General features: G+C 35.1%; 1 protein-coding gene across 2 annotated transcripts in view; it reads right to left on the bottom strand.

The window, feature by feature from the left end:
- Positions 1-3,290: 3,290 nt before the first annotated feature.
- Positions 3,291-23,167, bottom strand: part of LBR (lamin B receptor) — a 38,988-nt gene continuing 19,111 nt past the window's right edge. For both annotated transcript variants that reach the window (XM_043962962.1, XM_043962961.1), the window contains 9 exons: positions 19,746-19,942; positions 17,386-17,440; positions 15,230-15,421; positions 14,342-14,445; positions 13,565-13,690; positions 9,890-10,058; positions 7,793-7,873; positions 7,577-7,699; positions 3,291-5,150 (listed from right to left, as the gene is read on the bottom strand). In XM_043962962.1, coding sequence (XP_043818897.1) covers positions 4,990-5,150; positions 7,577-7,699; positions 7,793-7,873; positions 9,890-10,058; positions 13,565-13,690; positions 14,342-14,445; positions 15,230-15,421; positions 17,386-17,440; positions 19,746-19,942 — 1,208 coding nt within the window. In that variant the 3' untranslated portion in view covers positions 3,291-4,989. The remainder of the gene's footprint in view (positions 5,151-7,576; positions 7,700-7,792; positions 7,874-9,889; positions 10,059-13,564; positions 13,691-14,341; positions 14,446-15,229; positions 15,422-17,385; positions 17,441-19,745; positions 19,943-23,167) is intronic.

The following is a 23,167-nucleotide window of genomic DNA, read 5'->3' on the forward strand; positions in this document are numbered from 1 at the left end:
TGGTGGGACAATGAGGGTTAAGTGACTTGCCCAGGGTCACACAGCTAGTAAGTGTTAAGTGTCTGAGGTTGGATTTGAACTCAGGTCCTCCTGAATCCAAGGCCAATGCTCTACCCACTGTGCCACCTAGCTGCCCCTCAACACTTAAAAAAAAAAAAATAGTATGGTTCAATCTGCATTCATTTCCACAATTCTTTTTTCTGGATGTGGAGAGTATTTCCCATGATGAGTCCTTTGGAAATGTCTTAGACTTTGCTTTTCTTAGCTATATAATGATCTATCACAGCTTATCACCCAATGCTGCTGCCACTGTGTACAATGTTCTCACCTCATTCATCAGTCCACTTAAGTCTTTCCAGGTTTTTTCTGAAATTTGCCTGCTCATGTACCCATTTTGATCTTATTTTAGTATATGGTGCCTAGAGGTAGTATCACTGGATCAGAATATCCACAGCTTAGGGTATGCTTCCAAGTTGTTTTCCAGAATAAATGGAATATGTTTCAGCTGCATCAACAGTGCCTGTACTCCCCTATCTTCAACAATAATTAATGTTTTCCTTTTTTAATAATCGTTGCTAATCTGATGGATGTGGGATGGAAACTGAGTTGTTTAAATTTGTGCTTCTCTTATTATTCATGATTCAGCATTTCTTCACATGATAATTGATAGATGTTTTCTTCTTCTGAAAACCGCTTATTTGGAAATAATTAATTTGTTTTTATGAATTGCTATAATCCCTTTTGGATAGATATGAACCGGCTCTTACGTATGGTATTGACCAATGAAACTAGGCAAAAGCTTAAAAAAAAAAAGTTAAGTGGCCAAATACTAATCCTGGGTGACATCATAATCTTGTCTTGAGCTTAACAGAGAATTAACAAACTAACTGAAAGATTAGTATTGTAAAGAGAATAAGGATGAGCATCCCACAAACTACTTAGAGAAAAAAAAATTTTTTAAAGAGAAATTTTTGACAGGCATTCTGGCATTTATGATCCAAACATCAGTTGTAGCTTTATTTGTCCAAGTTCTCCTAAAACTTCAAGTGTAGCTCTGGAGTGTCCATGTTATATGGTAGACCAAGTCTCCAAGAATTAGCCATCAATAAAGATTTATTAAATGCCTGCTATGGCTACTATGTAGCAGGCACTGTGCTAGGCTTGGGAACACAGAGTCCAAAAACTCCCTGTCCTCAAAGGGATTATAGTCTAACAGAGGAGGCAATATGCAAACAAAAATACACAAAGCAAAGCTATATAAAAGATGCCTCCCAGTAAAAGATGGGATTTTAGCTGGAATTTAAAGGAAGCCAGGGCAGTTAATAGTCAGAACACAGAAGTATGTTGGAAAGGTAGGAGGTTAGGATATGAAGGCCTTGAATGGCAAACAGAGCATTTTGTATTTACTCCTGGAGGGAATAGGACAGATAAACCCAGGGCAAAAGCTGCTGGCCTGGGTTTGGGGCTAATGGATCCTTGGGATAGTTCTGTGTCACAGGTCAAACCATATCACCATCATACTCAAAAAAACTTGAGCAGTTTCTATTACCTGTAGGATTAAATTACAAATTCTTTGGCCTAGAGTTTAAGGCCATCCATGGTCTAGTTCCAAAATACCTTTTCAGCATTACTTCAAGTTATTCCTCTTCTCAAATTCCCCACCTCAGTCAAACTGGACTCCCAGTTGGTCCATTCAGCATTCCATCTCTGGACATCTGCATAAATCTAGAAATTAATTTCCTTAACTCTGCCTCTCAAAATTCTTAGCTTCAAGGAAAGCTCAGGTCAGGTGCCTCCTGTACCATGAAACTTTTTTTGTTTTGTACACTTAGGTTCCCTCACTTATTAATGTTTTGTCCCTCTTCAAATTACCTTGTATTTAACTTCTCTGAATTTGTTATATACACACACACACACACACACACACACACACACACACACACACACCAGTAGAAAAGAAACTGTCTTGCCTTTGTATGTAGTCTGTGCTTAGCAGAGATGGTTGTTGAACTGCCATTTGTTGTAATGGTCCTTCCCTTTACTAGGAACTTTTCCATATCATATGAAATCTAGGATGTGCTTTTAAAAAGTCCCTATTAAGTTCACAATTGTATTAATGCCTTTACACTGTTGCAACTTCTTTTGTATCCTGAATGAAGGAAACTGCTTGCCCTCCATGCAGTCACTGAATCTAAATTCAGAATAAAGTAGTATTTGGATGCATGCATGTATGTGCATATGTTCCAAATTTGGGGGGAAGGGAGTATTTGTACTTGTAGTACTAGAAAAACACTGGTGGCAGGTACCTGCATATTAAGTGATCAGACCTAGAACTCAATCCATCAGTTTTCTGGACATTTTGCATTAAACTTCTTTGGAATAAGTCATTTCATAAATACCAGCTTGCAATTTTTACAAACACTTCAGTCCCCAGGAAAGAAAACTCAGTGCCTTTATCCAGTCAAGAGACGGTCAAGGCTAGAAACAAGCTTTTCTCAAATATCCATCTAGTGCTAAACTTCTAAACAACCACTAACAAAATAAAAAGTCCAGTGGCACACTGTCTGTGCTTTCTGGAAAAAAAAACATGCAACCAAAGGCATATTTTGCACTTAGTTACACAATGAACCTTACAAAGAGAAATACAAAACCCTTAGACACTAGACTTGAAGAAAACATAATATCCATAACAGCAAGCGAAGGAGTACAGAGTAAGACCAAGTCTGGTCAACTTCCTTTTCCAAAGCATTCCATGATTCATGGAGAGCACCATTATTTTATTTATACCTGACTCTCTGGTCTTATTTCTTTATCCGGGTGGAATAAAATCATCTCTGATGGTCCCCTTCTACCTAAAAAGAAGTATATTCTACATATATGGGAAGTGATCAAATTAACACATTGTAACTTTGAATTTTATTTCAACTTAAATTTTATTATAAAAAGTCTACTTATCAAATTTATGTCCAAAAGAAAAGAATAGGAAGACGAAGTTAATGTCACTTAGAAATCATGTCACTGTGTAGGAAAGTTAGTTTTCCTGTTTTCACCACCAGAAAGATTAATTAAATAGCCTATTTATCCCTCCCCCTCAAGCCCACTTAATTAATATAATATAGACTATGTAGTCTATATTATAGACCATGCTATTTTTAATACTGAAAGGAAAGTATTTGTAATAAAAAGAAACTACTTGCATACATCAGTGACTATACAAATATTTTGAAGTGACATCTGACAAATTTTTCCCAAAAGAAATATTCAAAAGCTGCAGGTTGCAATGTGCTAAAGGAAAAAAAAAAAATCATGATCATATTAAAATAAGCTATGCTACATATACTTCAAATTGCAGTGTGCAAGACACTACAAATCCAAATGGCTCATATACAAAATGTAAAATTAAAACCCCCAACATACACAACATATTTTTGTTACACTGCCATATATTTAAGACACCGGGAACTATTTAACTTTTAACACAAAAAATCTCAGTTTAACAGAAACCCTCTCTCACATTTTATGACTTTGCTACCATTTCACCATTGACAGCTAATGATGAACTCCTATAAATTTAACTAGACTTTAAGGCGAATTTTATGCTTCATAAAAAAACCAGTTCTAATAATATCAGAGAGGAAAGACATTTTGAACATGCTCAATTCATCTGCAGATGAAGCTTCCAAAGGTGAAAAATAACAATTTAAAAAATAAAATCACAGCAACGAAGTAGAATTTTGTAGCTATTTGGATGCACAAAATACAGTATAAACTGCAAAAATGAACAGTAGCAAACACAGTGTTTAATTACAAAAGTCAAAAATATACAAAAAAATATTAGTCCAAAATGGCAAATTTTCAACCACAGGTTCATGTAAAAAATGTTTAAATAGTGATGTTATTCCAAAAATATATAAATATATATCCAAGCTATTTTTACTTATTTGTAATAGTATAAAAGGCAACTGAGAACCTATAATTGAGGTAGCAAAGCCAAATTCACACACTCTGAATTAAAAATATGATCCCTATATTTTCATAGCATTTTCCAATGCAATATTTAAGTGAACTCAGATTGTTTTTAAAAACTTTAATTTCATATCAATACATTACTTAATAAAACTTTCATAAAAATACAATTAAAAAATACTGAAAATGTTTTTTTTTTGTTAAAAGATATTCCTGGTCCTAAATAAGCAACTGCATCTCACATTCAAAATACTGTACAGAAAAAAGAAAACATGAAATCACCATATTATACATAAAGAAAGCTATGTATTTACAGTTTTAAAGGATTTTAGAATTTTAATTAAACTAGCTGTTACTTTCTTCTTTTCTGTAGGGCCTGCTACTAAATCACTACTTCCTCAAAACTTGGTATCCAGCACTGAACACAGAATTGGTTTTAATTTTAACTCAAGGAACTAGTAAATGATTCACTTAAATTGAAATTAATGAAAATCCTATCCTAATTGATGAAACAAAAATGTAACTAGCTGTTAAACACACTCTGAAACTGAGCCAAACACAATCATTTCTACTTTTTACAAATGAAATCAATTGATCAAACCAGAAATGAAAATTTGAAAAGCTAGGGACCTAATCCAGAAATCAAGTGTTCCATTTCTGTTTGGTGCATTAGTCATAAGACTGTCCCTCTCTTTTTGTATCTCAAGAATAGGAAAATTTCCATTAAAAAACTAATTCAAATATCTGTACTCTGATTTTATTTTCCCTTAAGTTTATTAAAACAAATTATGTGAAAATCCTGGCTAATTTCAGTGACTAAATGGTGAACAGACCTAACTTGACCTGACCTATTTCTTATATATTTATGACTCACTATTTTTTTCTATTTTGCATTTCTTTAGAAAACAAAACAAACAAAAAACCAAAATACCTACAAACTCAGTGGGAAAATAAGAGGTATGTTTTGTTTGCAAGGAAGCTAGAACTGCAGAAGCACTTAAGAATCTAAAACAAAAGGGCTTATTAGTAAATGTATGGAAATATACGATATGGCACACGTTGACAATACTTTTCCCATGCCAAACCATATTTCTTCTTACACTGGTGTTCATCACGAGCTTCTCGGTGGATAAGCAAGATGGTGAAATAAATCACATAGATATATGGTAAGATATGATTAAAACCTGTGGAAATACAGAAGGTATTAATATCAGGAAAGGCATAAAGACATTCTTCCTGATTAGTTCTTATCTAGTTCTTTTTAAATTAAATTTTGTTTTATTTTCAGATCCAAAATCTCTTCCTCTCCAACCACTAAGACAGAAGAAAAAACAAAGTCCATGAAAAACATGTATAGTCATGCAAAACAAATCCCCACATGAGCTATATTCACAAAGAAAAGGAAAAGAAAATGTTTCATTACATGAGTCTATCAGTTCTCCATTTTAAAATAGTATGTTTTATCATGAGTCCTTTGGAATTATGGTTGGTCAGTGATGATCAGAGTTCCTGAGTCTTTCAAAGTTGATTGTCCTTACAATATTGCTATTACTGTGTAAATAGTTCTCTTGACTTCACTTTGTATCATTTCATATAGGTCTTCCAAAGTTTTTCTAAAATTATCTCCCTCAACATTTCTTATAGCACAATAGTATTCCATCACATTTATATCGCATTTATAAACATAATTTGTTCAGCCATTCCTCAAATGATGAGTATCCACTCAGTTTCCAATTCTTTGCTACCACAAAGAGCTGTTATAAATATTTTTGTTCACATATGTTGTTTCCCTCTTTGATCTCTTTGGGGTATACAATTAGTAATGAAATCAATGAATCAAAGGGCATACACAGTTTAATAGCTTTCTAGGCATAGTTTGGAGAATGATAGTTGGACCAATTCACAGCTAAACCAACAGTGCCTTAAAGACATTTTCCTAAAGCCCTACTGTAGCATGTTATTTTCTATTTTTAGTCAATTTAAGGCAACCTAATGGGTGTGAGGCAGTACTTCAGTTATTTAATTTGAATTTCTTTAATAATTAGTGATTTAGAACACTTTCACATGGCTATTGATAGCTTGGATTTCTTCCTCTTCAAACTATCTATTCAAATCCTTTGCCAGTTTGTCAACTGGGGAAGAACTGTTGACTCAGTTCTCTGTATATCTTAGAAATGAAACCTTTATCAAAGAAGATGGATCCAAAAGTTTCCTGCCTCTCTTCTAATTTTAGCTGCATTTCTTTTGTTTGTGCAAAAAAATTAATTTTATTAATAAAAACTGTCCATTTTAACTTTCTGTGAAACTTTCCATCTATTTTTTGGTAATAAACTCTTTCCCTATCCAAAAATTTGACAAGTACTATGCTTATGATGTCTCTTTATGTCTAAATCACAAGCCCATCTGAATCTTATCTTGGTATATGATGTGAGATGATGGTTTACATCTAAGTTCCTACCAAATTACTTTCTAATTTTCCTTTGCTCCCTGCAAGTTCATGACCCAGGTTTGAGTCTGTTGGCTTGGACATGGCTGAGAATTTCAGTGGACTACAGAGCTAGACGCAATCACTGTTAGCCAACTGAGAGGTTCCACAAGTTAAAACAGACTGAACTGCTGGCTTCCCTTTGCTTTGGGGCTCACATGGACTAAAGGCTAAAACTGACTCCCTACTGCTCAGCACATTGTGCCTTCCTAATCACCCCCTGACCCCAGTATCCACAGACCTGTCTCCCTATGCTGCCCTGAGCTTGAAAATGGACTCTGAATTTTCCTGGCTTTCCCAAGCAGAATTCAAGTTAGTGCATTTTCTAGGTGATTGTGGAATAGGTGTGCTGAGTAAGCGCGACAAAAATGCAGTCACCCCACCCCAACCCCAACCACAATGCCTTTAAGCCAGGGCCTTACTCTGTGGATAAAATTAAGATGTACTTGGTTATCTGGTTTCCCTGGCAAAGTCAGTTAATATTAGAAGGGGCCCTTGTTCAGAAAGCAATTGAGGGCCCTAATAGCAAAAAGAAACTATGCACTTCAGTAGTCCCTAAGAATACTGTTACAATGCATATAACTAGATCTTAATGAGGACCAAGTCAACCAGAAAAGTCAAAGAGTTAAGAACATTTTAAAATATTTTTCGATCCCCTCCAAAACACTGAAATTTCTAGGACCGCAAAGAGTAAATAAGCTCCACTTATGAAAATTCCACTCATCCAAAACACCTCAAGTATGCTGGATAAGGAAAAAAAATCAACAAATTTGGTTTCTTCCTAAATGCAAAGCAAGAGGAGTCTGAGATATCTGCAACTCTTTTAGGCAAAAATGAAATGGAATCACATTGGGTTCAAATTCACATGACCATTTAAAAATAGAATCTATAGGGGCAGCTAGGTGGTGCAGTGGATAAAGTACCGGCCATGGATTCAGGAAGACCTGAGTTCAAATCTGGCTTCAGACACTTGACACTTACTAGCTGTGTGACCCTGGGCAAGTCACTTAACCCTCATTGGCCCACAAAAAAAAAAGGAAAAAAAAGAATATATAGATCTTTTGTTCTGCTGGGAAAACACTAAATTTAGCACTCATTACAAGGAGTTAAATACCAGTATCTTACCACATGGTAGAGACCAAGACAGAGCCATAATGAGATCACCCAAGTAGTTGGGATGTCGAACAAAACCCCACCAACCAGACACTAGAAGATTCTTTCCACTTGAAGTATGAATAATTTTTAAATCTGTGTACAAAGAAATACAAATTTCATATAATCAAGTACATAAGCACATGTAATTTTAGTACATAAAAATAATTTTATATAATCAATACTTACGTGCCAAATTGGGATCATTGGGATTTTTCCGAAATGCATTTTTCTGAGAGTTTGCACAACGGAATACTGTATATCCTGAAACTAAAATTTAAAAGTAAAAAAAAATTATTTAAATAACTTTTTAACAAATTTAAGTATCTTTCAAAAATTTATTGTTGCCAACGATTATAATGAACTCCATTCTAAAATTAAAACTATGGTATCCAAATTCCAATACATAGCTTCAATCATTAGATTGAGTTTTTAATATGACCAAAATAATATTTTCTGCTCCACTTCTAAGGATCATCTAAAGCCATTTTATAGTCATTATATGTATTGAATTTATTAATGCAGATCCAACATTTGGGCTTCAATGAATCCATAACAAAAAGTCATTTTAAGCTAGCAGTCTTTACATTACTAATACTCAATATATTTTTAAGCAGTTGAAATAATTTCCCTCCCCTCCTATTTTTGGTAATATTATGTAGGGTTAACAGAAGTAAGTGAAGCCCACTAGTGAGCCAAACTAACTCAATCAGGCCTTTATTAAATACCTGCCATTCTCAACAAGTAGTACAATAAATAGGAAGATACTGTCCCTACTTTCAAGGCACTCATAATCGAGTTGGAAAAGAATCATAAAAACAATATAATAGAATGTAAATAATACAAAGTATCAGAGCTGATCATTAGCAATCGGCACAACTAAGATTTGAATTTGAACTTTGATTTTTATTAGGCCCACCCCTCACAGATACCTCAATGGGACAATGATAAAAGCTAGTATTTATGTACTGTACATATATAGTTTTATAAAGTATAAAACATCATCATTATTCTGCCTGAATAATCAACCCCTAGATAATCTAGGGCTGGATATTTCCTTACAGTCAGTCCCTAAACGTGTGTACACTTTCCAACCATCTTATTCTTGCTGTGCCCTTTAACTGAAAAGATGACAATATGATAATTATTAGCAACTGATGTTTTTAAATAGTATTTTTAGGTTTGCAATGAACTCCCATATATTATCTCATAGCCTTACAAGGGTCCTGTGTGGTAGGTATTATTTATTAACCTCAGTTTTAGGACTGAAGAAACTGAAGATTAGATGAGTAGCAATGGTACAGGAGTAGAAGTTTGGACTTAGAATCAGTTAAGATGGGGGTTCAGCACTTATTAACTGTGTGATCCTGGGCAAATAACTTATCCTGTCTGAGTCTCAGTTTCCTTGGGTAAAATAAAAACTAATAGTAAACTGTTAACCCCTACCTTCAGAATTGTAAGGCTCAAATAATGCATCTGTAAAGTGCTTTGAAAACTTAAAAATGGGGGGCAGCTAGGTGGCACAGTGGATAAAGAACTGGCCCTGGATTCAGGAAGACCTGAGTTCAGATCTGGCCTCAGACTCTTGACATTTACTAGCTGTGTGATCCTGGGCAAATTATTTAACCCTCACTGCCCTGCCCCCCCCCAAAAAACCTTAAAAATGAAATATAAAGGCTTGCCATACTCACAATGTGGAGTAAGCTTTGGAGGCAAAATATGAACCCAAGTCTTCCTAACTCCAAGATCAATTATGCTAGGCTATCTCTCTAATGAATATCTCTTTAGCCCCATTCCCAACTACTGAATTCCATACTTGAAGGCTTAATTAATTAGAAGTCATCTTTGATCATACCCCTGCCTCTCTATACCAAGTGATCTCTTATTCCTTTGACTTAGAGTATTTCTCACATACAATCCTGTACTTGTATTAAACACATAATTTATGTACATGTCTTAACTTCCTAACTATATAAACCTGAGGGGAAGGATCTTGCTTTATTCATCTCTGTGTCTCTTACAGTGTGCATATAGCATGCAATTAAAAAAAAAAAGTACTTGCTATTGAAAGCTTGAACTGTCATTAACACATTTCTCAAAAGCACTTGTGAAAAACTTGCTAATGGCCCAAATGTGAAATATCTACCTTCCCTGAAGGCAGGTATTATTTCTGCCTTGGACTAATGGGCATTTTCAATTATTGACATGCTATAAACAGACAAATTTCAGGACACAATACATTCTATATATAATAATTAACAACAAACAAGTGAAATTATGACTTACGTTTTAAAACAATAATAATGGATGCAAAAAGCCAAGAAACTTCATAAGGATGACTGACTAAATAAAAGGCTTGTAGACTATAGACAAACGGCACCCACACCAAATCTCCAAATGCTAACATGAACCCAAATCCATCATGTATAATGTCCATGGTTGTCAACAAAGCCTCCTAAAAACACAGTAGGGAAAAAGACGTAACTAAACAAAAATTTACCCCAAAAAAGACTGATCAGCTCTAATAAAATTAATATAATGACAGTATACAAATGAATTCTGTAAACTGATGAGTAAATAATAGAAGGATGTCAAAGAGTCATATTCAACTCATTTTAAAAATGACAGTGACTTGTCATATGATTTTAATTATCTGAAACAAACAAGAACCAGGAAGGAGGCAAAAAAGATGTCACAATGTCCTTACACTAAAGCATTGAACTGAGAGCCCCACAAATCTTTTTCAAAGACTATTATTCTCTTTTATAAAAAATTTTTAATTATCTTTTAGTCTTGTCTCCCTTTCCAACCAAAGATTCATCCTTTCGAGTCAGGACCTTTGTTTTATACATGTCTGCTCATGTATCAATATGATCACCAGGAAACAAGAATTTGTTAAGCACCTACTATGTGCCAGAAACTTCACTAAGTGCATTCCAAATCATCCCATTTTGTTCTCATGACAACCCTGGGAGGTGGGTGCTATTATTTTCCCCATTTTACAGATAAGGAAACTGAGGCAAATAGTGTTATGAGTGATTTGCCCAGGATCACACAACTAGTGAGTTATCTGAAAGCAAATTTGAACTCTGGTCTTCCCTGACTTCCTGCACCACCTAGCTTTCTCAAAGACATAACAGTTCATAGCCTTACATCTAAAAAGGAAACAGAAAAAGCAGAAACAAGAACACAAAAAAATATGAAGCTCCTACAGTAGATTAGCTCCTAGTATAGGAGCTAATATTCCTACACATAACCCAGAATCATGGAATTTAAGAAAGAGCTTAGAGCAGCCTCAGCTGGTGGCACAGTGTGTGAAACAAAGCTTCTTTAACTGTGGGTCATGACCTCGTATGGGGTCAACATGACTGAATGTGGGGGTCATGAAAAACTTGGCAACAGTAAAAGGTGATATATACCTATTTTATGTACCTATATACCCAGGGTAACATAGAAACTTCTAGGGTAAAAAGGGACTGTGTATAGAAAAAGTTTAAGATGTCCTGGTATAAAGTCCTGGCCTTGGAGTCAGGAGGACCAGAGTTTAAATCCAGTCTCAAGCACTTATTGGCTGTGTGACCCTAGGCAAGTCACTTAACCGCTGCCTCAGTTTCCTCAACTATAAATGAGGACAATAATAGCATCTACCTCCTAGGGTTGTTGTAAGGATGAAATGAGACATTTGTAAAGTGCTTAGCACAGTGCCTGACATATAGCATTTATGAATATACATTCATAAATGTATATTCCCTTCCCTCCATCTAGTCCAAACCTGAAATAGTATAAAGAACAATGTTTCTGGAGTCAATGGACCGGGGTGCAAGTTCTAACTCTGAAGCTGAATGACCTTGTATAAGCCTTCATTTTCCTGGGCCTCAGTTATCATCATCTCTAAAAGGAGGGGGTTGGGATGGATAACAGCTAAGGTCTATTGCAGTACTTGACTCATGATCCTATGAACTTGATTCAAAAGGAAAATAACAGGTAAAGAAGAGAAGGGAAATATACTGTCTATTAAGAAGATATATTCAGGGGGCAGCTAAGTGGCACAGTGGATAGAGCACCGGCCCTGGATTCAGGAGGACCTGAGTTCAAATCTGGCCTCAGACACTTGACACTTACTAGCTGTGTGACCCTGGGCAAGTCATTTAACCCCCATTGCCCTTCAAAAAAATGAAGATATATTCATTCGAGAAATTTAGGAAAGCAAAAGGAGAAAAATAGTGTAAAGATGAGATTCAACAGAGGGAGAAATGGAAGCACTATGTGGTGGCATTATACAAAAAACCTCAAGGAAGACAGACCAGCATGCTCTCAGGGAAAAATCTCAAATGTGGTATGAAGCTATCTTAATGTAGTGATGAAGAACTTCAACTACCTGGATCTAAGAATGCAAGCAGCAGCTCCACCACAAAGGAAGAGGAATACTAGGGCCTTTCATGAATAATCTGTCTTCTTTATCCCCATTTCAGAGTCTTACAGAAAATAGTAGGGAAAAAAAGTCATTATTCCTTGTGATCTTTCTTTACTGCATTGGTTGTTTTAACATCTACAGCAAAGTAGTCTGGGACTTAAAATAAAAGCTCCATGAATTCATCATTTATCAGAACAATCACAAGTATTAGAAACCCTTCTAATCAGGATATTTCTTTATTTAGGCCTTTTGATCACATTATTCCTTCCATATAAAATACCCTCCTGTTATCTTTGCCTGGCATCCATAAAACCGCTCCTAACTTAAGCTCTCACTAATATCCATCTTCTCTGAACTTCAAAAGCATTTTATGAAGCTTTTCAATTACATTTCAAATTATATATTATGTAGTAGATCATACTGTTTCATGTGTGCTAGTCTCCAGAATAAAAGTTAATAAATTAAGTGTTACTATCATATCCCACTCTTCCATACAGCTTGACCAGCTTTTCCTGCCTAAATCATGACCATCTGTATCTCTTTCAAGATACCTTTACCCTACCATGCCCAATTTCTAGCTCTCTATTCCCTGAACTCTACCTTGGACAATGCTAAAAAGAACTAGATATAACAAGAAAATTGGTTTTCAAAACCCCTGAAATTCAATTCTTGGGCTTTTTTGTTTGTTTTATCTGCCTCTAGCCTTGTTCCAGCTATTGAAGAATTAAACATTCATTATTTAAAGAGGACCTCTTGTAAGAATTTTCCCATGGTTTCTTGGGAAACTACTCACTCCCTACACATATTCACCCACAAATCAACTGTAGAGATAAGTGGATGTCAGCAATGCACACCTAACATGAAAATTCCTAAATGAGGTCCAGACATTATAATGAATACTGTTTCCAAAGAGATATGGAGGACGGATGAAATTTGAGCACTGTGGAGAGCAAGGTAAAGAGTGATGCTATTGGGGCAGCTAGGTGGCGCAGTGGATAGAGCACCAGCCCTGGAGTCAGGAGGACCTGAGTTCAAATCCGACCTCAGACACTTAACACTTACTAGCTGTATGACCCTGGGCAAGTCACTTGACCCCAACTTCCTCACCAAAAAAAAAAAAAAAGAGTGATGCTATTTCATTATGGTTAACTTAATCTGCCCTACCAAACTGTAAATTACTTGAAGACAAGAATCATGTCTGATATTTCTTCTGTATTTCCTATAATAAAGTAGGGTGTCTAAGTGAAATTCTGGAGTGGAAGTTCTGATGAGAGAGTAAAATAAAACCTGTGGGTGTATATAGTCAGATTGTATAGAAATGTATACAGGCAAACCATCTAGGTTGGAAAGGCTTCCTGGCAGTTAGAAGACTGATGCTAACAGTAAATGGATTAATGAATGAAGCTACAATAATAGCAGTAGGCTGGGAGAGGAAGAGTGAACATCAGAGAAGACCATATCAACAGACCTTAAAAAATCCACAAATAATATTAATGTTAATATTTCTGAATGCAACATTCTTAAACTCTCATATTGGGAACAATTACCTCATTCCAAAGAGCATCCAGCACATATAAAAGCTGGAAACTGTTAACCAATATCATTGCTAAAGATGGGGTTTCACGATGTTGGACCTTCATCTCCGCCAAAAGCATTATTAAATTAATGACAACCTAAAAGAAGAGATACAAAAAAAAGAATAAATGAATCTAGATAAAGGAGTAAAAAAGTTCTACTCATTTAAAGGATCTGAAATTTGATATGGATCCTCCATGTACCATGCAGATCACAACTCCTCTAGCTTGGTGGACAGTAGTTAAGAGTTGCTGTGCCCACATCACCCTGTGACAGACATGATGGTAGACTTTCCCAAATTTAAACAGGCTGGTCTTCAGATAATCGAAACCCTGCATTTCAGGGTTCATGCCTGAACCTTTACAATCTTCGAGGGTCTGGCACAGCTTAGCTTCTATAGCCATGGCTCTTAGGAAACCCCAATCATTTCCATGCCATAATGAGGCATCAAAGGAGAACTTTCTTAGACGACTTCTATGTTTAAATGGAAATGTGGGCAATAAAAAGCATAAAGAAAATTTGCAGATTTTCTACTTAAACAGATACACCCAAAGAGCTTAAACTACTGATTTCCAAGTATAACCTGTTAATAACATCAATCATCTAAATTGCATGACAAAATTTGCATGACAAAATTTAGGAAGACCTTACAATTAGGGTTAAAAATTAAGCATCTGCTATTTAATTTTTGGTTTTATCTTAATACAGAACCTTATCATCTATATTACTAATTTTAAGAAAGGACTAACCCAACCAATCAATCCTGGACGTAATTCACAGAAATATTTGAGATCAAAATGTCCAATTCGTGGATTTAATTCACGGCCAATAAAGAAATCATAGATGACATTTCCTGCAAAAGAAAAGGTATTTTTCCAAAATCATTTCAGCCCCAATCATGAAACTCTAAATTTTCAGCATTGTGTACTTAAAATTATTCCTTTTTTTAAAAACTCTTCACTGAATCAGGATTTGAAATCAAATTATTCATAAATTACAATGCTTATTAGCCCAAAATAGGAAATTAGTATATAGAAAAGTATACTTGGATCTGAATACCTGAGTCTAAATTCCAATCTTCTACTTGGTAATAACCCTAAACAAGTCATTTAGTTATGCTAAGTCTCCATTTTCCTCATTTGTAATATGAAGGAATTAGATCAAATGATTTGTGAAAACCTGTATCACTCTAAATTCTAGGACCCTATAAGCAAGTTACTAAAAATGGTGAAATGACATCAAATAGCTAAGCTGGGAAGGAGGGTGAGAAGATATCAAAGAATTAAAGAGTTGATGTTTTTATTCTTTAATATTTCTTTCCCATCTTTGCATTTCAAAAAAGCCCAACCCCCTTAATGTTTTGAAAATTAGAACTTGTATCAAGTAGTAGAATTCACAAAATTCTACATGAAGCCACATTTAAAAAAAAATTTTTTTAAAGCATACTCACTGGGGCAGCTAGGTGGCACAGTGGATAAAGCACGGGTCCTGGATTCAGGAGGTCCTGCATTCAATTCCAACCTCAGACACTTGACACTTACTAGCTGTGTGACCTTGGGCAAATTACTTAACCCTCACTGCCCCACAAAAAAAAAAAAAAAAAGAAAAGAAAAGAAAAGAAAAAAAAGCATACTCACCTGATTTTCCTGGAGATAGCTCATCCTTGGATGCTTTCAAGGACCGGACATAGAGATAAATGCTCAAAGCTACAGAAAAAACTGTAGCTGCAATTGCAAACTGAAGGAAGTGCTCATACACATAATAAAGCTCTATCCCCCAGTACAGAGATGTTCCAATGACTACAGATGTCAGAATAAAAGCATAGAATCCTTTAAAAAGGGAAAAAAGCAGACAGTTAAATAAGACACAAAGTATTTAAGTTGCTACAATAATGAAGATTTTAAAAACTCTTAGTCTTCACTATATATAGTCACTAAATATAGTTGGTAAAGACTTTCTGAGCATACAAAAATCATGTAATGACACTTATCTGAGAAGACTTAAAAATATTAACACCGTTGGAAAGCTGGGAATAATATTCTTTTTTAGAAAGACAACCAAATTAATACAATTATCAGAAGCTATCTAAAACCTTCAAAATTTGAAATGATTATCATTTAACCTTTAGACTGAGTTGTTACTTCTCAGAACAAAATCACTGAGTTAAGAAGCATAATAAAAGTTTGAGTAAGGTTCTAGAAGCCAAGTTTTTATAACCATAATACAGACTTAAGAATACCTCAAATATTTCTGTGATTAATAAGACCTGACTACATCTAGCCTGCCCCAGCTAGCTGATCACACCATCATTTTACTATGCTGCTGGACACACTTCCTACCACTCTAACCCCTTCTTCCTTTTCTACTTCTTGCTCTAGGAAGAGCATTTTTTTGTATTTGTTCATATGTATATATAGCAGATGTTCAATAAAGACTAGCTGAATAAGTGATTATGAATTTATTTTTTAAATGTATAAAATGTACTAAAATAAGCAGGAGAAACCAATGAGAATTACATTTATATAATGCAATTATCGAGCGGGGGGGCGGGGGGAGAAGTACCTATGCTCTAGGAAAAAAAATGAGAACAAATTCAAGTGTGGATATATATGTATATATACACACATACTAATATACATATAAATATTGTATGTATGTACATGTATGTATATAAAAGGCATACTTATGAACAATACTACTCTATTAACCAAAAAACTATAGCTGGATTTAGATACTCATCTGGCAGGGAGAAATTTCGGTAAACCATAAGACCCAGACCAATACGAAGTCTCAGCAAAACTTTCTCCTCCATTTACACGGTATAATTGCTTACGTTTTGTTGGAGTCTGAAAAGCTGAGTCCACTAAGGGTATTATACATGCAGTCCAAGGCCCTGAGTCCAAATCCTGGCCATCCTACTTATTACCTGAATGACCTTGGACAAGTTACAGTTTCCTTCCCTATGATATGATGCTGAATTAGATGACCTCTAAGATACCTTTCAGCTCCCAAGCTAATATCCTATAATCAGACTATGTTCATTGGATATACTAGTGGAAATGCAATAAACATCAAAAGCATAAGTGCTTCCCTCAAAGGGTGTGGGAGGGGAGACAAGCATTCATATACACAAATTACTAAAAGTCAGGGGAAAAAAAGCACGAAAATAGTGTTTTAAAGAATCCGAGGGAGAAATCATTTATAACTAGGATATGACAATATGTAGGCCTAACATTCAACTCTCATTACTCATTATGGTCTGAGTTGTCCTGGATTCTTGGAGGCAATGATGGACAGCAGGCTCTCTGGAAGGCCAATAAATCTGGAAAGGCTCCAAGGATAAATCTGATACCATGCTTCAGAACCAGACAAACTAAATGTGGAAAAGGTTTACCACCAAAAGACTGCCATTAAGTAATGAATTTTTTTGGCCAAAGAAAGTCATGAAGCTCATATACTAAGGCATGGAGAAGGTACAGATTGCAGCCATGGAATGACTGCACACACTGACAAAACCAAGGATCGAGGAAAAGTGAGAGAAACCTAATGACCCTTCTAGGCTACAAAGATATAGTTTGTAAATTATTGTTCTGATCGAAGTAAATACTGCATCCAAATGACAATTAATAGAATTCTAGAAGTACCTAATTGAGGTGTCATGTGTGTAAATAGTTTAGACTCTAGAACTACATACATATTTTACCTAAAACATTTCATGTGCTATTTTACTAAATAACCCACCTACAGAGTACAGGCCTCTAAGTTACAACAGTATTAATTCAACAAAAATTACCATTTAATCTATACTTTAGTCTTCTTCCACTACAAAGAGGTGTTCCTTCTACTACCTTAGGAAAAAGAAAAAAAAATTAAAAGCATGCACATCACCTAAAATTCAAGGTAATGAGAATAGCCCTCATCAAACCTGCCTCTTTCAAACCCACTCTTACAAATGCATCACTTTCCTTATTTATGGCACTATTTCCCATCATCCCCATCCATGAGAAGATTTTCTGCCCTTTTGTTTTTAACTATAAGTTTTCTTTACCTCACCCCTTTTCTTCCCCACTATATCCAATGAGTCCAATTGATTTTTACTCTAAATGCCTATCCCAATCATCTCTTATTTTCTTTCCCAACTACCAGACCACCATAGTCCAAGCCTTTGTTACTGTACATAGACTACAGCAACAGCTTCCCCAAATTCTCTGCCTCCAATCTCTTCCCCTTCTAAACTATTCTGCACACTATTACCAAATTTCTCCCAAATCAGCACCATTTTCACTGTTAATACCCTATTAGAAAATCTTCATTGGCCCTCCAATGCCCAAAGACAATTTAAAAAAAAAAACCTCTAATTCATATTCAAGTACCCCTAAAATGTTGACCTTATCTATTCAACCAAAATTCAAATATTTCAAATCATCCATTACGCCTTAACAGATTACTCATGGTGCAATGAAAAGAGCACTAAATTTGGAGCCATGGGACCTGAATTCAAATCTTGACTCCACAACTTACTATTACCTTGGGCAAGTCACTTGACCTAACTGGGCCTCATTTTCCTTACCTGGAAAGTATGAGGGTTAGAAAAGTGACCTCCAGGGCCCCTTCTAGATTTGGATCTTCCAGTGGCTTCTAGGCCACTACAAATCATATTTCTCTTTTTCTCTTCTAAACTACAGTAGTCATTGTATCAAATTCTTATTGTGGAACTCAATTATATTTACATGGTCTCATTTTGTTATAAAGTCAAAGGCATCTAGATGTATTGTCCTCAATTCTCAAGAGTAAGAACTAGCCACCTTCTCTGTATACCCTACCCTGTAATAATTATATACACGGTAGGCATTCAATAAACACTTCCTGAATTGAACAAATAAAATATTTGCCAATGCAGCCAACATTACTCCCCAGAATAGCCATTCAGTTTCTTAATTCAAACTCCACTATTTCAGAACTCAGAATTTGACCTATCAAATTTACCTTCTCAATATATAATTGTTTACATGTTTTATCTCCATTAGACTGTGAGCTCCTTGAAAACATGGTCTATCTTTTGCTTTTCTTTGTCTCCCTAGTACTGAGCATGGTGCTTGACACATAGAAGGCACCTAATAAATGCTATATGGCTGACTATAAATTGGAACAGGGGACTGGAAACATGTAACCTACTTAAGAATCCACATTTAGCAATGTTCTTGTATCTGTCAAATAAAATTTATCTACTCATTAAATCAAGTCTGGCAACCCTTTCATGGTCTTTAATCTGTGCTACCCTGCATAACAAAGTAAAAAATAATATTAGTTTTTTTATCCTATAATCCCAATTAGTATTTCTCCCTCGATTAAGCTAATTTAGTAACATTTTACTATACACTGTAACTTCACCATCAAAGTACTGAGAATTGATATATGATACTATAATGAAACACAATTTTGTTGTTAGTTCAAAACTAAACTCCATGAAACAAATTCAAGATGAACCCACTTTTTAACATATGCTGATTTTCACAATAAACTGAAATATTGTAATGAGATTCCAATATATTTGCTAAGTGATATTTCCTCCTCAATGATATTCCTCTATTTAATAAAATGAATCTTCTCAATTTACAGGCAGCTGACAAACTTGCAAAGACCAAGAAAAAAAAAACCTTTAAATCATTTGTTTTAGTATTTTTACATTACACATAGTAAGCAAAGTATGTATTTAATTCAGAACACAATCAAAAGTTCAACAATCTTGACAATTTGGGGGGAGAAGGGGAAATGGAAATTAGAAGCTTCTGTGACATAAAATATGATCTCCAAAGTCCACATGAGGCAATGAGTGAATTTGCATCCAACTTGCCCATTACTCAGCTTAAATTCATATGAAACGTTATATATAGTTAAGTAGGACAGCTTAAGCTTTAATTAGTAAGTGTTACTACTCTATAATGCAAGGAAGAAAAAGAGTTCAAAACATGAAGCACTGATGGGTTGTTCTTTGAAGACCAATTATGTGCATGACATTACGATAGGTTCTATGGAGAATACAAAAATTAAACAATGTATAGATTTTAAATTCTAGAATCACTGTACAATTTCTATTTACATGGGGAAAAATTAAAATTTTCATACTATCATGCTTAACAAATAAAAACTTACCCTTCCAATTGGCAGGAGATGGAAGAGGGCTTGGAGAAAAAACCAGAGCAGACAGATTCCAAACACTCTGGTTTCCCATAAATCAGTCAAAGGTGGCAAAGGAGGAGGAAGATTCACAAGACTGGGATCCTCCTGTCTACACATCAACAATAACATAAAGAGCATAACCGGCAGACCAATCATAATGGAAAAAGCTCCTATAAAACAACCAATATTCAAGAATCAAATTCTGATGAAAAGTTTAAAACCTCATTTTTAAAAAACCCTCCACAAAAGGGTCCATATGGATAAAATTATTTAGTATAATTCTTTTTGTAGTGGCAAGGAACTGGAAGCTAAGGGAGTGCCTATCAACTGGGGAATGGCAGGACAAATAATGGTATGTTGACATGATGTACACACACTCCTGTGCTGTAAGAAATAACAAAAGGGAAGGTTTCCGAGAAACCTGAAGACTTCTGTGAAATGATACAGAGAGAAAATGCAAAAAAAAACAGAAAAACAATTTATACAATAACAACAAAATAGTTACAACAAACAACTTTCAAAGACTTAGGAATGCTGCTCAACACAATGAACAACCACAAATCCAAAGCACTTATGATGAAACATGCCACCCGTCTCTTGATAGAGGTAGACTCAGAGAGCAGACTAGGGTGAAAAATACATACAGACATGCATATATATCCAGGGGAAAATACACATACACACATATATATTTGAAGACGGCCCATTCAAAAATTCATTTTGTCCAAGTATGTTTGTAACAAGGTTATTTTCTTCTTTCTCAATGGGGGATGGGATGGGGGGGGGGGGGGGAACTTGTGGGGAAGGAAAGAAAGTGGACCTGAAAAACAACACAAATGATCAATGAACAAATCATAATTCTAGAGATGTCATGATGATGTGCATGTGTTTTTGCTTATGTCTAATGGACACAAGGATTTTATTTTTCTTTCAGTGGGGGTGGGGAGGGAGGGAGAGAAGGATAGGGAAGGAGATATAGCAACAGAATTATCAAAAGAAAAAAGAGGGTCATGAAAGCGATTTTTAAAAAATGTACAGAAGAAAGATCAGTAGGAAACAGACAAGCAGGACAAGTTCTGAATAATTTTTTTAAAAGAACAAGATTTTAATCAAAAAATCAAAATAATTAAGTTTTATAAAATTCTGTACTGCTCAACCCCCAAATTCATTGTAACCAAACTCAAAATGTCACCATTATCTACCCACACTTAAAAATACTTTTTACAGTTTCTCTTCTCTCATTTTATCCTCACAATCACCTTCTAAATTATAGATATTATACGTTTGATTTTACTATCTTAGCTACCAACTACCATCTTCCTCCAAAATCTCAGTGTTGGGGTACTCCAACAAAGCCGGTTTTGTCTACTTAGCTCTAGCAGTCTCTTTCCCAATCCCTCACTCCTAATCTATCCTACACAACAACACCAGATTTATCTTTAGACACTGATTTTTACACATTCACTTTCTTGCTAGCCCTAATCCTGCAGTCAAAATTCAAACCTCATTTAACCACCCCCTCTAATCTGGGCCCTATCCTCTCCAACCTTTTAAACCATTCTCTCCAAATAAGAACCTTCCCTCTAGTCAAACCACTCACAGCTCCTAGCCAATGCACCATTTCTCAAACTATTTTCCCCTTAGGAAATACCCTCCTGCTCATTCCATTTAGATAAGCACTATCTTTCTTTTGTTTGTATTTATGACAGAGAAAGATGGAAAATCAATCACATATCAAAAATGAGACCACAAACGGACAACCCAATGGTACAATGCTATCACCAAGATATCTCAGACTATGAAAGTTAACAAAATACACATCCTAATTTTAAGGCAAAGCTCAAGACCTACCTCCTCTACAACATAAGGTGTTAAATGCCTAGCCCAGCCTTCAGTTACTGCATCATATTTCTGATAGATTACATTTTTATGGTACTTTAAGGTTTACAGAAGCAGATGAAACAAGCATTCTCCCTCCTATTTAACATTTGATAAAACTAAGGCACAACATATTTATGATTTGACCATAACTAGTAGGTATCAGTTCAAGGTCTTTTGATTCCAGGTCCAATACACTTAACAAACTGCTACTTCTTTTGGCTTGATATTAATTCAGCAGCATATATTATGGAGCCATGTGACTAAAAGCTCAGTCATTTGTAAATATTTCCTAACTGGAAGACAGTACAAAAAAGTGGTACAGTATCTTAGTACAGATTATCTATGAAAATATTTTTGAGAAAGAAAACTTATTTTCACTGATAAGTCATTTTAACACAATTTGGCAAACAAACCCTTCATGGTATACTGGGTTGGAGACTATAAGTCCAAATGCTAGCTCTGCCATTTACTATCTATGAGTCAATGAGCAAGTTATAGAACATTTCTGGGCTTCCATTTTCTACACTGTAAAATGAAGAATTGGACTAGATAATCTCTGGTATCTTTCAAGCTATGATGATATATTTCTTAAGTATTTATTTGGCACTTAGACATTTTTTAAAATACATACTGTCAGGGGGCAGCTAGGTGGCACAGTGGATAGAGCACTGGCCCTGGATACAGGAGGACCTGAGTTCAAATCCTACCTCAGACCCTTGACACTTACTAGCTGTGTGACCCTGGGCAAGTCACTTAACCCCAACTGCCTCACCAAAAAACCCCAAAACAAACAAAAAAACCCATACTGTCTTCACAACTAGATGGTTAGCCACTAGATAGGACTAAAGCTATTTTCCACTCAAATATTTGTTATTTTGATGACAGAGATATGGCATATCAAACTATTTAATTTTTATTACAATTTTTATGAATCACCCAATTTTTATAATGCCACTGACCTAGTTTTATACTACTTTACAAAGCTATTGTTAAACAAGCATATTTTTAGTTCTAATATATCATTATGATAGACACCAAAATTCAGGATTCATTCATTCTACAAATTTACTGGGCATTACTAGGTGTGAGACACTGTGCTAGCCTCAATGAGGAATGCAAGGAGTAATAAAGGTAAAAGATTATGGATTTACAACTGGAAAAAATAGTTGGTACTTTGAAAAGAAGGCTTAGTTTGGAGCCAGACAACCTGATTGTTCTGTTAAAAAAAAAAAAAAAGGCTCTGCCACTTTCTACCGATGTGACTTAATAGCCTTGATAGCCTGAATCCTTATTTCTAAAATAAAGAATTTATATCATGTGGAGTCTAAGGTCATTCTATTAATAGAGACTTATCATTTCTAGGGACAGAAAGACAATTGTGGTAATTTGGTCAATTCTGTATAGTTGAGAAGGCATTTAGTTACTACAGTAATGAACCCTTAGTTATCTGAGCAGAAATGAGGAATTTAAAATCAAGTGTTTTAGAATATTATACCCACAGAGTTAACAAGACG

This window comes from Dromiciops gliroides, chromosome 4, assembly GCF_019393635.1.
Source record: "Dromiciops gliroides isolate mDroGli1 chromosome 4, mDroGli1.pri, whole genome shotgun sequence".
Classification (NCBI taxonomy): Eukaryota; Metazoa; Chordata; class Mammalia; order Microbiotheria; family Microbiotheriidae; genus Dromiciops; species Dromiciops gliroides.